The 17,323-nt window shown below is 39.9% G+C and overlaps 1 protein-coding gene across 2 annotated transcripts in view; it reads left to right on the forward strand.

The window, feature by feature from the left end:
- The window catches only part of LAMA3 (laminin subunit alpha 3), a 264,369-nt gene that overhangs the window by 79,290 nt on the left and 167,756 nt on the right, over positions 1-17,323 (forward strand). For both annotated transcript variants that reach the window (XM_059409368.1, XM_059409366.1), the window contains exons 8-9: positions 63-181; positions 16,445-16,535. In XM_059409368.1, coding sequence (XP_059265351.1) covers positions 63-181; positions 16,445-16,535 — 210 coding nt within the window. The remainder of the gene's footprint in view (positions 1-62; positions 182-16,444; positions 16,536-17,323) is intronic.

The following is a 17,323-nucleotide window of genomic DNA, read 5'->3' on the forward strand; positions in this document are numbered from 1 at the left end:
GGGAGAATTTGCAAAATGTCTCATAGTAATGATGGAATATTAACTTAGAATGCCTTTTTCAGCATGCAACTGCCATGGTCATGCCCTTGACTGTTACTATGACCCAGATGTTGAGAGGCAGCAGGCCAGCTTGAATATCCACGGCATCTATGCAGGTGGAGGGGTCTGCATTAATTGTCAGGTGAGTCACTATTTAGGTCAAAGTGAATATGTCACTGTATGGAAAGGAGCATTCATTAAGCCAAGCTCCCAGGGAGATGTTAATAAAGTGATATACAATTGAGAGTATTTCTGTAAATATTTCTCTACTTTTGTACACAAAAGTCCTTGTTAGCTGGGTATAAAAATGGACTGAGACATCTTTGTCTAGATTCTGTTGATTAGATTCTTCATTTAGGTCTTTGCCTAAATAGGGAGGAGGGTCCCTCACTGTCACTCAGGATGCTATTTATCTTGTAGTAAAAGGGTCTAAGATAGTAGGGCAAATAGGTGTCAACTTTGGTGCTGATCCTAAATCCTGTTTTCAGACAGATTCTGAATCCAGACTCCATGAGGAGGTACATCATGATCAATTAGTGAAGTCTGCCATTGACATTTAGTAAGAAACACTGACTTTTCATCCCTTCTATAGAACAGTTAGTCAAGAGGAATGTATGATAGAGGAAGAATGTATGATAGAGGAAGATGTAATTCTCATGACTTTGGTCCATATTTACTCTGTGTTGTGTGCTCTCAGAGTGATGTTTTGTTAATGTTACCATTAAAAAGGTGCTCTTTTCAAGAGATGCTCATTTATATGGAAGCACCATTAAAAAGCTCTTTTCAGGAGATGCCCATTTATATGGAATAGCTTCAAATTCTTAGAGACCCACCATCTTCCACCTTTCTTCCACTCCATTTTGTATCATTTGTCAATGCAAGTAATTAAACTACAAGTAAAATATAAGTCATAAGTTCCTTACAAATGACAGATTTCATGCACAAATGAAAGATCCCAGGATCTTAAGACTGTACTCTTTAAGACCCTCAGGTGATTCGTAGGCATGTTTAAATTGCAGAAGCACTGGGCTGGAATGTGTAGGTAAAATCCTTTCTCCAGATGAAGGAGTAAGCCACTTCAATGTGTCTTTAAAATATCTTGTTCCTCCTCTTCCTTCTCTCAGAGACACTATGTTTTATACCTTGCTGTTCCTGAAAAGCATCAACATAGTCCTTTTTTGCATAGTGGCTCTGTGAAAGCATTTTTTTTTTATTTTTTGCTTAGGAAATCTGTTTAGGTTCATTGCATTTTTTTCCAACATAAAATGCCTTGTTTAATTAACTTAAATTTTTTTATTGTGGTGAAATATACATAACATAAAATCTACCATTGTAGCCATTTTAAGTGTATATCTCTGCATAATTAACTGCTATATTATATTGATAATCCATGAATAAGTAGAGAATTCTGCCTCTGTTATGGCTTAGGACCTCCTACTGGATCCAAACTTTCCACAAATAATAACTATAGACTATAGACAAAATACAAAACAAAAAACCAGGAAGTCCCCTTTCTCCCAACCAATGATCTGCAGGCACTGGGGAGTACATATGGACAGGAAGGTTCTGGAGGGAAGCTGCTGCTTGGCATAAAGGATCAGTGTAGGGTGAGCTACATGTGTTTTTGACTTTTAGCCAGAGGACAGACCAAAATTGGTGCCTCATGTTATAACTAAAATTCCTCTAGAAAATCTAGGGTCTTTCTGCCATGAAGTACAAGAGTTTAGACCTTGGCTGGAACAACAACAACTTTTGGAGAGTGACTAGGGAGTCCAAGAAAAAAGAAATCAAAAGAGAAAAAAATCCCTAATTCTGTGTATAAAATCTTCCCAAGTTTCTTGCTGACCCCTGAGCCATCGACTCACAGATTGGCAGAGGTAAAATAATTTATATGAAATTTAAATTAGCACATAGAGTTACAGTTTTCAGTTTGGGTAAAGTTAGGTTAATTATGTCATAGAACTAATCAAATCCAATATTCTTTAGAAGAATATTACAGAACATAATACTTATTATGTCTCTACAACATAATATTTATTATGTCCAGGATAAAAGCCAAAAATTTTTGACACTTGAAGAACTAAAAATTGTGACCCATTATCAAGAAAAAAGATAATCAATAGAGGCAATCCTGAAATTACCTAGGTGTTGAAATAAGCAGTTAAGGATATCATAACTTTGCTTGAGAATATAAGTAAAAATATGTTCACAATAAATGAAAATGTAAGAAATTTCAGGAGAAAACTAGAAATTATAAAAGACTTATTAAAAATTCTAGTACAAAATACATTATGTTAGATTATGGATGGGGCTAATATCAGAACGGAGGTAATAGAAGAAAGATTCAGTAAATTTGAAGATATATCTTTAAGACCCTCAGGTGATTCGTAGGCATGTTTAAATTGAATTTAAATAGAAATTATCCAGTCTTAAGAAAAGAAAGAAAAAGATTAAAAAAATTTTACCAGAAACTTGCAAACTTGTGGGACAATAGCAGAAGACCTAACATACATGCAATTGGGGTCCCGGAAGAGAGGAGAGAGAATGTGGCAAAAAAGGAGGAGGAGGAGGAAAAAGGAGGAGAAGCCAGAGAAGCAGAAGCAGAAGCAGTGGGGGTGTTGGTAGCAACAATGGCAAGAAATTTGTCAAATTTTTCAGTAGATTAGGATTCAAGAAACTTAGTGACTCCCAAGCCAGATAAATACAAGGAAAACCACTCCTGGGCCTAGTAGGGTCTATCTAGCAGGGCCAAAGAAAGAGTGAAAATCTTGAAAGTAGAGAAAAGCAACACATAACTATGACTGTGAACTTATTAGAAACTGTGGAGGCCACAAGACAGTGGAGAATACCTTAAATGTGCTAAATAAAAAAAAAAAGAACGGACTATTAACCAAGATTTCTATATTTAGCAAAAATAGTCTTTGACAAGGAAAGCAAAAGGACAAATGTTTCTGATAAAATCAAACTGAGAGAATGTGTTACCCAAAATATTTGCACTACCAGAAATAGCAAAGGAAGCTCTTCAGGTTATAGAGAAATGATATCCCATGGAAATTCTGACCTTCAGCAATATAGCATAAGGATAGTATATTAAGACGAGTAAGGTTTAATCCCAGGAAAGCAAGGTTGATTGAACATTTGAAAATCAGTCAGCAGGTTGAGGAAAATGGTGGAGTAGGAGGACCCTAGCCTCACCTCAGAGCATGGATATAGCCAGAGAAGACTCACAACAGTGTAAGTAACTCAGAAAGCAAACTGAAGACTGGCAGAATAAACTCCACAACTAAGTGTAGAGAAGAGGTAGCACTGGAAAGAGTAGGAAGGGCAGATACAGGGAGGTAAATGGACTCACAGGACTGTCAGTTGTGGGGGGGGGTGTGTGGTAAGGATACCTGAATCCCCTCTAACATTTAGTTTTGAAAACCAGAGGGATTGGATTTTGTGAGTTCTTACAATCAGCAGGACCTAAAGCCTGGAATTACCAAAACAAAAACAAAAACAAAAACAAAAACAAAAAAACAGTAGGTTCTGTTCCGGGAGTGCCAAGGGCAAGAGGAAACTGAATCCTTGCCCTTAAAGAACACAACAGTCTGTGGAGATGCAGCATAGAAACAGCAGTCTGAGAGGAGCTTAGGGCATATGGGAGGGAGAGTGGTTTACTCATCTCAGAGCCTGTCCAGGAGGCTGACAGAAATCACTGGGGAACTCCTTCATGAACAAAGAAATTGGCAGGTGCCATTTTTCTCCCTTGGCCCCCAGTGTAAACACATAGGCCCCCGAGGGACTGGCTACCTAACTTGCTAGCACTGCTGCCCCCACCCTGCCCCCCTGCCATGCTGTGTTTCCATCAGTCCACCACTCTAGACAGCCCATCTCGGTCTGGCATGGTAGGGCCCCTCTTGCACCAGCTGGGGATGAAAGGCTTTTTGGCCCCATCACCTGGTTGCCACACCTACCCTGTACTATGCTTCCAAGGATCTACGCCTTTGGATGGTGCCTCAATCCCAGTGCTGCAGGGTTCCTCCTACAGAGGACAGGGGAGCACAAAGCTTACTGTCACTGTAGCCCCACCCTACACTTGGCTTCCATGGAGCCAGATGGGCTGCTTTAGTCCTGATGCCGCATGGCCCCTCTCATGGTATGCAAGGCTTGCTACCACTGCTCCCACACTGTGCTTTGGGAGCTCTGCCCCCTCCAATACACTTTTGGCCAGAGCCCCTATAGGATATAGGCTTGGCAGTAGGCAAGCAGCATCTATGATGGCCAACACCACTCCAAAGTAACTCTTACCCTGGAGAGAGGGAAAGATAACTACACACATGAGTCAGATGGAGCCCCAGCAATGGCCTGCTGTGACTGCAGGCCCTGCCTACCAGTGGAAGCTTCTCACGGGGCGACACAAGGACTTGGTGCTATTGCATCTCTGGCAAATTCCTGGTCTTACTCAGCTAGCTCAGGGTGGTCCCAGACTGGCCCTATAACACCACCAGGACCAAACACTGTCCAAAACAGCAGAGAGAGCCTTATTGCAGATGCCTGGGCTGAAGGAAAAAGCAACGCAGCCACAAAAACAGGGCACATGCATCACACATAGGAGATACCCTTGAAGTGCCAGGTTCAGGTGAAAGGGGGACACTGCACTGCAGGGCAGTACAGAACCTCTTCTTCATAAGGCCACTACTTTCAAGTGTAAGAGAAGTAGCTGACTTTCCTAATACACAGAAATAGACAGAGTTCGATGACATGAAGAGACAGAGGAATATGTCCTAAATGAAAGAATAGGACAAATATACAGGAAGAGACCTAAGCAAAATGGATATAAGTAATATGGTGGATAGAGAATTCAAAGCAATGGTCATAAAGATGCTCATAGGACTTGAGAAAAGAGTAGAGGACATCAGTGAGACCTTTAACAAAGAGATGAAAGAAATTAAAAAGAACCAATCAGGGATGAAGAACACAATAAATGAGATTAAAAATACACTAGATGGAACAAATAGCAGACTTGAGGAAGCAGAGGAATGAATTAATGGTCTGGGAGACAGAGTAAGGGAAATTAGTCAAATTAAACAAATGAGAGAAATGAGAATTATGCAAAGTGAGGATAGACCTAGGGAACTCAGTGACTCCATCAAGCATAATAACATTTGCATTGTAGGGATCCCAGAAGACGAGACAGAAAAGAGGGCAGAAAATTTATCTGAAAAACAATAACTGAAAAAATCCCAAATCTGGGGAAGGAAACAGATATCCAGATCCAGGAAGCATAGAGATCCACCAATAAAATCAATCCAAGGAGGTCCACACCAAGACACATGGTAATTAAAATGGAAAAAAAAAAGTTATAAAGAGAGAATTTTAAAAGCAGCAAGAGAAAAGAAGAGAGTTACATATGAGACATTCCATAAGGCTTGAAATGGATTTTTTAGCAGAAACCTTGCAGGCCAGAGGAAAGTGGCATGATATATTCAAAGTGCTAAAAGAGAAAAATCTGCAGCTTGCAAGGCTATCATTCAGAATAGGAGAGAGAGTTTCTCAGACAAACAAAAACTAAAGGAGTTCATAACTTACAAGAAATATTAAAGAAGGCTCTTTGAGTAGAAAGGAAAGACCATAAATGAGAGTAAGAAAAATAAATATATTTGTAAAAATCAGTCAAGGGATTCACAAAATAAAAGTATGTAAAATATGATTCCATAAATCTGAAACATGGAGAAGGGGAGAGGAGGAAAGAATGGGTTCAAACTTAAGGACCATTGGCTCCATGTAAACTACTATATGCAGAGGATGTTATATACAAACCTAATGGTAACGACAAATTAAAAACCAGTAATAAATTTGCGAAGAATAAAGAGAAAGGAATGCAAGTGTGTCACCAAAGAAAGTCAGCAAGCCATGAAAGAGAGCAAGGAAAAAAGAATCAGAGAAAAACTGTAGAAATGACACAAGAAAAGTAACAAAATGGCAATAAATATAAAACTATCAATAATTACTTTCAATGTAAATGGACTAATGCTCCAATCAGAACACATAGGGTGACGGAGTGGATAAAGAAGCAAAACCTACCTATGTGCTGCCTATATGAGACTCATTTCAAATCAAAAGACACCTGCAGATTGAAAATGAGGGGATAGAGAAACATCTGTCTATCATGCAAATGAATATCAAAAGAAACCCTGGGAGACAATACTTATATCAGACAAAATAGACTATAATGAGACAAAGAAGGACACTATATAATAATAAAGGGACAATCCAGTAAGATGATATACTAATTATAAATATTTATGCACCCAACATGGAAGTACTCAAATACATAAGACAGATAATAACAAACATTAAGGAACCAATTGATAATAATGCAATAATAGTAAGAGACTTTTCTGCCCTACTTACGTCAATGGATATATCATCCAGACAGAAAACCAACAAGGAATGACACTGGACCAAATTGATTTAATGGATATATTCAGAACATTCCGTTGTAAAGCAGCAGAATACACAATCTTTTTGAGTGCACATGGAACATTATCTAGACAATCACATGGTAAGGCCGTAAAACAAGTCTCAACAAATTAAAAAAGCTTGAGGTCATGTCATGTATCTTTTCTCACCACAATGCTATGAAACTAGAAATCAACCACAAGAAAAAATCTGGAAAGAACACAAATACACAGAGATTAAATAATACACTACTAAACAATGAATGGGTCAACCAAGAAATCAAAGAATAAATCAAAAATTACATAGAAACAAATAAAAATGAAAAGACAAAGTTCCAAAGTCTTCGGGATGCAGCAAAAGCTGTTCTAAGATGAGGGCCTACATCTAGAAGCAAGAAAAATGTCAAATAAACAACTAAGACTTACACTTAACAGAGCTAGAAAAAGAACAACAAAACTCAAACTAGAAGGAAGGAAGGAAATAATAAAGACTGGAGAATAAATAAATGATATAGAAACTAAAACTAACAAAACAAATAGAACAGATCAATGAAACCAGGAACTGGTTCTTTTGAAAAAAAATAAAATAAAATAAATTTTGACTTGTATACACACACACACACATACACACACATTCATTCTAATATTTCTAGCCAGACTCATAAAAAAAAAGGGAAAAGAAAAAGAAAAAGGTCTCACATAAACAGAATCACAAATGAGAGAGGAGAAATAACAACCAACACCACAGAATTTGTCTATAACAAATGATGTTAGGAAAACTGGACAGCTACATGCAAAAGAATGAAACTGGACACTTTTTAACACCGTACACAAAAATAAACTCAAAATGAATTAAAAACCTAAATGTGAGACCTGAAACCAATAAAAGCTTTAAGAGAGAGCACAGGTATTAATTTCTTTAACATTGATTGTAACAACATGTGTGCGTGTGTGTGTGTGTGTGTGTGAGAGAGAGAGAGAGAAAGAGAGAGAGAGAAGCAGTACGAGCAGCGGGAGGGCAGAGGGAGAGGGAGAATCTTAAGCAGGCTTCATGCCCATCATAGAGCCTGATGTGGGGCTTGATCTCATGACACTGAGTTCATGACCTCAGTTGAAATCAAGAGTCAGATGCTCAACCCCCTCAGCCACCCAGGTGCTCTCAGTAACAACATTTTTATAGATATGTCTCCTGAAAGGAAAATAAAAGCAAAAATAAAGTATTCAGTCTACATGTAAATAAAAAGCTTTTGCACAACAAAGGAAACAGTCAACAAAACTGAAAGGGAGCCTACAGAATGGGAGAAAGTATAAAGGGTTGATATGTAAAATATATAAATAATTCATGCAACTCAGCACCCCAAAAACAAATAATATAATTGAAAAATGCAAGGGATACCTGGGTAGCTCAGTGGGTTAAGCATCTGCCTTGAGCTCAGGTCATGATCTCAGGGGCCTGGGATCAATCCTTGCATCAGGCTCCCCACTCAGCAGGGAGTCTGCTTCTCTCGCTCTCCTTCTGCCCCTCCTTCCTGTTTATTCTCTCTCTCTCAAATAAATAAGTAAAATCTTAAAAAAAAAGAAAGAAAGAAAGAAAAATGGGCAGAAGACATGAACAGACATTCTCCAAAGAAGACCTACAGATGGCCATACACACATGAAAAGATGCTCAACATCACTCATCCTCAGGGAAATGCAAATCAAAACCCAATGAGATATCCCCTCACACCTGTCAGACTGCTTAAAATCAACAACACAAGAAACAAGTATTGGTGAGGATGTGGGGAAAAAAAAATTCTCTTACACTGTTGGTGGGAATGCCAACTTGTGTAGCCACTGTGGAAGATAGTATGGAGGTTCCTTGAAAAGTTAAAAATGGACCTAACCTACAATCCAGTAATTTTGCTACTGGGTTTTTATCCCCCCCCAATACAAAAACATTAATTCAAAGGGATACATGACCCTGACATTTATAGCAGCATTTAAAATAGCTGAAGTATGGGGGTACCCGGGTGGCTCAGTGAGTTAAAGCCTCTGCCTTTGGCTCAGGTCATGATCTCAGGGTCCTGGGATCAAGCCCCGCATGGGGCTCTCTGCTCAGCGGGGAGCCTGCTTTCCTTCCTCTCTCTCTGCTTGCCTCTCTGCCTACCTGTAATCTCTGTCTGTCACATAAATAAATAAAATCTTTAAAAAAATAAAAAATAAAATAGCTGAGATAGGGAAGCAGTCCAAGTGTTCATCAATAGAGAAATGGATAAAGAAGAAGTGATATGTACAAACAGTGGAATATTATTCAGCCATAAAAAAGAATGAACTCTTGCTGTTTGCAATGATATGGATGGAGCTAGAGAGTATAGTGCTAAACGAAGTAAGTCAGTCAGAGAAAGACAAATACCATATGATTCACTCGTGGAATCTAAGAAACAAAACAAATGAATTTAAAAGAGAAAGAGAGAGTTAAACCCAAGAAACAGACTCTTAACTGTAGAGAACAAACTCATAGTTACCAGACGTGATGTGAGTGGGAAGGTGGGTACAATAGGGGACAGGGATTAAGGAGGCCACGCATTGTGATGAGCACTGGGTGATGTATGGAAGTGTTGAATCACTGTATGTATACTTGAAACTAATATTACACTGTATGTTAACTATACTGGAATTAAAAACTTAATAAATTGAAAAATCAGTCTGCTTGATCATCATAGTAGCAGAATAAAAGAGAAGGGTCATGTGAAATACCACTAGACAAAACCATACCCATTTTACAATAAAAGCTCTTAGCAAACCAGAAATAGAAGTGAAACTGCAATCTATAAATGGCATTTGTGAAAAACATGCAACTAACAAAATATTAGAGGTAAAATATTGAACTGTTTCCTTCTGAAGATTAGAAATAAGACAAGGATGCTTGCTTTTCACAAATTCTACCAAACAGTGCCCTGGAGGTCCTGAACATTGCATATCTTAATCAAAAAGAAATAAAAAGCATTACTATTGGGAAGAAAGAGTAGAACTGCCTGTATTTGCAGATGACATACTATTTATGTAAAAAATCTTAGGCAGTGTACATAACAACTACTAGAACTAATAAGAGAATTTAGTAAGGTTGTGGAATACAGGATGATATATAAAAATTAACTTAATTTTTACATTCTAGCAGCAATCAATAGGAAAATGAAATACAAACTCAATTTATTTATTTTTAAAGATTTTGCTCTTTGACAGACAGAGATCTCAAGTAGGCAGAAAGACAGGCAGAGAGAGTGAGGGAAGCAGGCTCCCTGTTGAGCAGAGAGCCCAATGCAGGGCTCAATCCCAGGACCTGGGATCAGGACCCTGGGATCATGACCTGAGCTGAAGGCAGAGGCTTTAACTCCCTGAGCCACCCAGGTGCCCCATACAAACTCAATTTAAAATCATGTCAAAAGCAAAAAAGCTTAGGAATATATTTAACAAAAGGCATGCAAAACCTCTATACTAAAGCAAAGAAAACACTGCTGAGAAAAACTTAGAAAAAAATAAATGGAAAGTTATAACATGTTCCCAATATTATAAGATATCAATTCTCCCCAAATTGATCTAAAGCTCAAATGCAGGTTTTTTTGGTAGAAATTGCCATGCAGATTCTAAAGTTTATATTTAAACTTATGGTTACATAAATGACCTAGAATATACAAAGCCATTTGAAGAAGCAGAATAAAGTGAGAGGACTTAATTATCCTACTTTTTATAAAGATTTAATTTATTTTTTTATTTAAGAGAGAGAGGGAGCACGTGCGTGTGCAGGGGGAGGAGCAGAAGGAGAAGGAGAGAGAGAATTGGGAGTAGACTTGTTGCTGAGGGCAGAACCTGATGTGGGGCTTGATCTCATGACCCTGAGATCATGACCTGAGTGGAAATCAAGAATTGGAGACTTAACTGACTGAGGCACCCAGGTGCCCCTGTGTTATTTTACTTTATGACTAAGTATAAAGTTATAGTTATCACAACAGTGTGATATCAACATAAGGATAGATAAATAGATCAGCGTAACAGAATAGGGAGTACAGAAACAGACCCACACTTATATGGACATTTATTTGATTTTTGATAAGATACCAAAGCAGTCCAGTGAAGGGGGCTAGGGGTAGGAGAGAAATTCCTTTCAACAAATGGCTCTGGAATAACTGGATATTTCTATGGGAAAAAATAAACTTGATCATTACCTCAAATCTTACCTAAAAGCTAAATCAGTATGGGTCAGACTAAAGTAAAGTAAAAACTGCATTGCTTCAGAGAAAAATAGAGGGGAATATCTTTGTGATTCAGAACATGAGCAAAATTTTTTTAGGTCACAGAAAGCAATAACCATGAAAAATTGACAAATTCAACTTCATCAAAATTGAAAACTTCTGCTCACAAAAGACACCATTAAGAAAACAAATAGGCTAGCCACAGACATGGAGAAAATATTCATAAAACATAAATCTGACAAACGGGTTGGTATTCAGGATATGTAAAGAATGCCCACAGCTCAATAATTAAAAGACAAGTAGCCCAATAAAATATTTTTAGATTTGGTTAAGATTTGGATAGCCACTTCATGAAGTAGAGTTATGACTGGCCAATATGTGTACAACAAAGAGCTTAGTATCATTAGTGATCTGAGAAATGCAAATTACAATTATGATGACTCACCATCAATTTCAGTGAGGAGGTGGAGCTGCCATACCTCTCATGCATTGTAGGTCAGAATGAAAAATGGTGCAACCACTCTGGGGAAAGGTCCAGCAATTTTTAAAAAAGAAAATTAACCATATACCTACCCCATGACTCACAAATTCTCCTCTTAGGCATTTATCCATTAGAAATGGAAACACATGTACAAAAAATTTATGGCAGGTTTATGCACAATAGCCTCAAACTGGAAATTGCCTAGGTGTCCAATAACAGAATGAACAATGAGGCATAATTATACAATGGAATACCAGTGAGTAATCGTGAGCAACAAACTATCGATTCATGCAACAAATTGCAACAATTTTTTCAAAAGATTTTATTGATTTATTTGACAGAGAGCACAAGCAGGGGGAACTGCAGAGAGAGAGAAGCAGACTCCCTGCTGAGCAGGGAACCCAAAGCTGGATTCAATCCCAGGACTCTGAGATCATGACCTGAGCCAAAGGCAGACGCTTAACCAACTGAGCCACCCAGGTGCACCAAAATGCAAGAATGTTAACAATATCATACTAAGTGAAAGGAGACTTACAGGAAAGAATACACATAGTATGACAGCCATTTAAATGAAATTCTGGAGCAGGGAAAACTAATCAGTAGTGGGAAAAATCAGAACTGTAGTTGACTCTGGGGAGTTGGTGATGGAGCAATTAAGTGGAAAGGGTCATGGAGAACTTTCTGAGGTGACGGTAGTGTCCTACATCTAGATAGGGGCTTGGATTTCACAGGTGTATTCATTTGTCATAACTCAGTGAAGGCACAATTAAGAGTTTTATACTTTTATATAAATTTTATACCTAAAGAAAAGAAAACTAAATAAACATTGAACTCTAGTTAATTACATGCATGCTGAAGTTGTAGAGGACAGTGACTGTGATCTGCATTGTATTTTGAAATGCACAAAAAATAAGATGGATTAGTGGATAGAGGAATGAATATATGGATAATTATGTGATACAAATAAAATGTCAGTGATAAACTCTACCCAGGGCATGTAGAGATATTCACTGTAAAATTTGAATTCTTTTTTAATGAAATATTGGGGTGAAAGAGCAACAAAAGAAGGCAAGGAACACAACATTTGGGGGGTTGACTCCTTGATTTCTTTCATTTGATGAAAATATTGATGTTCTTATTCCAGTTGAAGATTACCCATATTGTTTCAGAGGATGCTTGAAAGATACTTTCTCTGCACTAAATAAATCGGAGTCTTTCGCTTCTTCTGTGAAGATATGACTTGTGTTCTAAGTCTTGAGCCTACTCTAGCTGTTGTTCCTGATGTGTTGGTTGCAACTGTTTCTAAATTGTCTCCTCCACATACATCCACCCCATAAAGCTAAGAGATGAGATCAAGAACTAGAGCATGTATGGCCACATTCCTTCCTGTGCCAAATCCCTACAATAGGACAGAAAAGATGGTAAACAAGCAAAATAGCCTCTCCTGGGAACTACGGTAGCATGGAAAGTAAGAAAAAGTGTCAGCATCAGACCAGGAGTTGCTGGAGATTCCAGAAAGATTCAAAAGAGAAACACATCCATGCAGGAGAGCATAGCTCCAATGGATGGAATGCTTTGGAAGTATTCTAGGAAACAACAGAAGAATTAACTGTGGGGCTGCGTCCAAACCTATGAAACCTTATTGGAGCATATAAAAGAAGACCTATACAGAGAGGCGTTGTGCGTTTCCAGATTCAATATATAAATGTGCCATTTCTTCAAAGCCAACCTATAAATTCAGTGCAACTGTTACCAGAATTCCTACAGGATTTTTATTATGAAGATTGACAGAATGATTCTAAAGTTCTTATCAATAAAAGAATATGAGAGGATAGAAAAAAGATGAAGAGTTCTGGGGGAAATTTATCTTCCAAGATAGCAAAAACACTCTCTAGTAGAGAATCTAGAAACACATTCATGTAGATGTTTAAATTTGGTTTACAGTATAATTTGTGTTTCTTTTCTTTTCTTTTTTTTTTTAAGATTTTATTTATTTGACGGACAGATCACAAGTAGGCAGAGAGAGAGGAGGAAGCAGGCTCCCCGCTGAGCTGAGAGGCAGATGTGGGGCTGGATCCCAGGCCCCTGGGATCATGACCTGAGCCAAAGGCAGAGGCTTTAACCCACTGAGCCACCCAGGTGCCCCATAATTCGTGTTTCTAATGAAAGATCAATGTGCTGGCAGATCCAGTGTCCGGTAAGGGCCCACTTTCTAGTTCACAAATAGCTGCCTTCTCGCATCCTCTTGTGGTGGAGAGAGATCATCTCTTCTTTGAAGGGCATTCATCCCATGGTTGGGGCTCCACCCGCGTGATCTGATTATCTCCCAAAGGCTTCATCTTCACATACCATCATATATTGGAGATTAGGCTTCAGCATATGCAGTTTCAAGAGGGCGACACCAACATTCAGTCCATGGTACCAGCTAACTTGGCTGTCTCCCACCTTTCCTACGGAGTGCTGGTAATGGCAGAATGAGAAAAGCCACCATCAGCCCTGGGCTGTGCCTGGAGACGCTCAGGTGGCCAATCAGCACGTAAGAGAGCAATCAGGTGGCCAATCAGACAGCACATAAGAGAACCAGGTCATTGTCCTGCAGGGCAAGCAATTGTGTCAGAGATGGCCACTTCTTTTTTTTTTTTTTTAAGAGTTTATTTATTTATTTGACAGAGATCGCAAATAGGCAGAGAGGCAGGCAGAGAGAGAGGAAGGAAAGCAGGCTCCCTGCTGAGCAGAGAGCCAGATGCGGGGTTGGATCCCAGGACCCCGGGATCAGGACCTGAGCGGAAGGCAGAAGCTTTAACCCACTTAGCCACCCAGGCGCCCTGAGGACCACTTTTTTTTTTTTTTTTTTTAACAGAGAGAAAGAGAGAGAGAGATCACAAGTAGGCAGAGAGGCAGGGGTGGGGAGCAGACTCCCCGCCGAGCAGAGAGCCTGATGAGGGGCTCGATCCCAAGACCCTGAGATCATGACCTGAGCCGAAGGCAGAGGCTTTAACCCCCTGAGCCACCCAGGTGCCCCTGGCCCCCTTTTTTAATGTTATTGGTTTTATTGTTATTTCTTGGGTTTAGTATTTTAAGTGTTTGTTTGGGGTATGTGAAGTTTTAAATTAGGGTGACCAGTTCCCTAGGATGTGGTATTGGAGTAAAGACCTGAAAGAAGCCAGAGAATGAGTCAGGCATCTGTCCAGGGGAGGGCATTCCAGGCAGAGGGGATGGCAGGGCAAAAGCCCTGGGAGGGAGCAGGAGGCTGTGTGGCTGGAGGGCAGTGAGCAGGGATAGACAGGTCAGAGAGGTCACAGAAGGCAGATCCTGTTGGCTTCAGAAGGAAAATCAGGTAGGGGGCTTCCCAGAAAGTGTGGCCAGTGAGTAGGCTAATAGTCTCCATGTGCTTGGGCTTCACAGGAATGGAAGCCAGCAACAGTGTTGAAGATGGTGGACAAGGAATTGAGAGGGAAAGGGAGAATGGGGTTTACCTGAAAATGGAAAACATTTTAGAAAAGTTATGCTTGGAGGAATTAGATTATTGTCCATTTTCAGAGCCTGGGCTTTCTAGGTGAGCATTCTGTAGAAAGCCTCTCTATGTGGTGCTGAAGAAAGAGGTGGGGGTGGGGGTAGGCTTATCTCCTGCGTGGATTCCATCAGCACCCACCTCACTCCTTGGCTTGAGGTTTTCTCAGCTTGTGTGAAGCGTCAGGCAAATGCAAATTCAGGCACCTGTTCCTCCCAGTGAGTTGCTTCTCCAGCACCTCCATTATAGAAATATAGAACAACCACTGTCCTCAGGTCCTTCTTGGTCCAACCACAGCCATAGCATCGGTGGGTGAAGTGGTGTATCATTGCCCTCAGGGGAAGGTGAGGGTCCTAGAGAATACCCAGGATTTGGAGGTAAACTACAGACATTATTCCATTATTTGTTGCTGTTCTTTGTGTCTTAAAAATGGGGGAAATTTGGGAGCCTGGGTCAACCTGATGTCCTATTGTAAGTCACAGTGGCAAGCAGAAGAGTTGAGAGGTTAATTGGCATTCGGTGGAAGGGAGGTGGACCACAGCTGTTTCTTATTTGCCCAAATGTTTACGCATGCGAATGTTTAGTCAGAGAAGTGGCCAGTGCGGTTTTCGACCTCACCGTTAAAGTGAATTCAGATTTTAGCCCACAGGATAAGGAGTGGTAATAAATAAAAATCTGTAATTAATAAAACCATCTAAAATGGGGGAGAGGATTCAGAAAAGGGTCTTTGTTCTCCACTTTGATTCTATGCAGACTCTTTTCGGATCAAAGTGTTTGCTCTTTGTTTTTAACTTCCTATTGCCTCCCTTTGCATTAATGAGAGAACGCTGTCCTTCTAACTGTTTCCAAGTTAGGGAGCACAAGAGGCAGACTTGAGTTAGATCCATGGTGTGCAGTTCTTGGAAACTGGTGATGCACGTTGGGCAATTTGATTTGTGACAATTAACCATGAAATATAAAAACCCGCCTAGTGGGCGCCTGGGTGGCTCAGTGGGTTAAGCCGCTGCCTTCGGCTCAGGTCATAATCTCAGGGTCCTGGGATCCAGTCCCGCATCGGGCTCTCTGCTCAGCAGGGAGCCTGCTTCCCTTCCTCTCTCTCTGCCTGCCTCTCTACCTACTTGTCATCTCTCTCTGTCAAATAAATAAATAAAATCTTTAAAAAAAAAAAACAAACCCGCCTAGTATTGTACTTTAAAATGAGCTCTGAGCAGGAGACTCTCACCTACATTTCCCTTCATATAACAGAAGTGTCTGGAACGGTTTCAGGACTAAAGCACAGATAAAATCAGGATGACAAGAAGATCTGTGTGTGTGATCTCTTCCAAAATCGGGGAAGATAAAAATACACACATGGCCCTTTATTCCCTGGGTTAAACCTAAGGGTGATTTGTTATCGACTCACTTCTGACTGAAACTAGGAAGAATAGTGCTCTTGAGTCTTTTCTCACTGAAATGTCAGGTGCTTCCTGGGGCAAATTCTGTGGTAGAGAGGAAAACCCGAGCTGACTAGTTCATGGAACTGACCCTCATTTTCTCTATCAGTGGGGGAAAAAAAAATCCAGAGTCACCTGTAAGCCAATGCCCTGTGGTAAATCTTGGAGACACAAAGTCGAGATAAATGCTTATATTTTTGACTTTGAAATTATAATCATATATGACAGAATGGTTTCACCAGATGAATAGCACAAGGTATGGCCTGTTCCGGTACTCTTCTTTCTAAATTTCTTTCATTTCTTTCTAGCATAACACAGCTGGTATAAACTGTGAAAACTGTGCTAAAGGTTATTACCGCCCTTATGGTGTTCCAGTCGACGCCCCCCACGGCTGCATCCGTAAGTTTCATTTTGACTTGGGGTGTCTTAGACTGTCTCTACTGTACGGTTTCGGAGTGGCCATCGGGCTAAACTCTGATGGGCTGGTCTTTCCCTTTCTTCCCTCTTTCTTCACACTGTTGATTCTGCTCCTTCCAGCTGTGTGACGCCACGCAGCTACTAATCTCCCTGGGCTTCCGATTCCTTGTATACAGATGGGAATGATAATGCAGACACACTGTGAAGGTAGTGTGATTTGATTCCAGACCACCGTGATAAAGCATTTCTTGCAATAAAGTGGGTCAGCTGAAGGTTTCAGTTTCCCAGTGTGTATCAAAGTTATGTTGACACGATGCCATTGTCTAATAAATGGCATTATGTCTAAAAAAAGGTATGTACTGTAATTAAAAATATTTTGTTGCCAAAAAATGCTAGCTGCCCTCTGAGCTTTCAGCGAGCTGTCCTCACGGGCCACAGATCACCGTAACAAATATGATCATGGAGAAGGTGGAAATAGTGTGAGATTTATCAAAATGTGACAGGGGCACAAAGTGAGCAGATGTTGTTGGAAAAAGTGTGCTGATAGACTGGCTCAACGGAGGACTGCCACCAACCTTCAATTTGTAAAAAAACATAATATCTGCGAAGCACGATGGAAAAAGCACAGTAAAACGAGGTGTGCCTGCATATTCCATAAGATGGAATGACATACCATCAGAAGAACCTAGGAGGACATCACGCTTTGGGCTTGCCACACACCAGCCCTCTAACAAATGATAGTTCCTCCATTTTCTGTTGTTTTCACATGT

This window comes from Mustela nigripes, chromosome 8, assembly GCF_022355385.1.
Source record: "Mustela nigripes isolate SB6536 chromosome 8, MUSNIG.SB6536, whole genome shotgun sequence".
NCBI lineage: Eukaryota > Metazoa > Chordata > Mammalia > Carnivora > Mustelidae > Mustela > Mustela nigripes.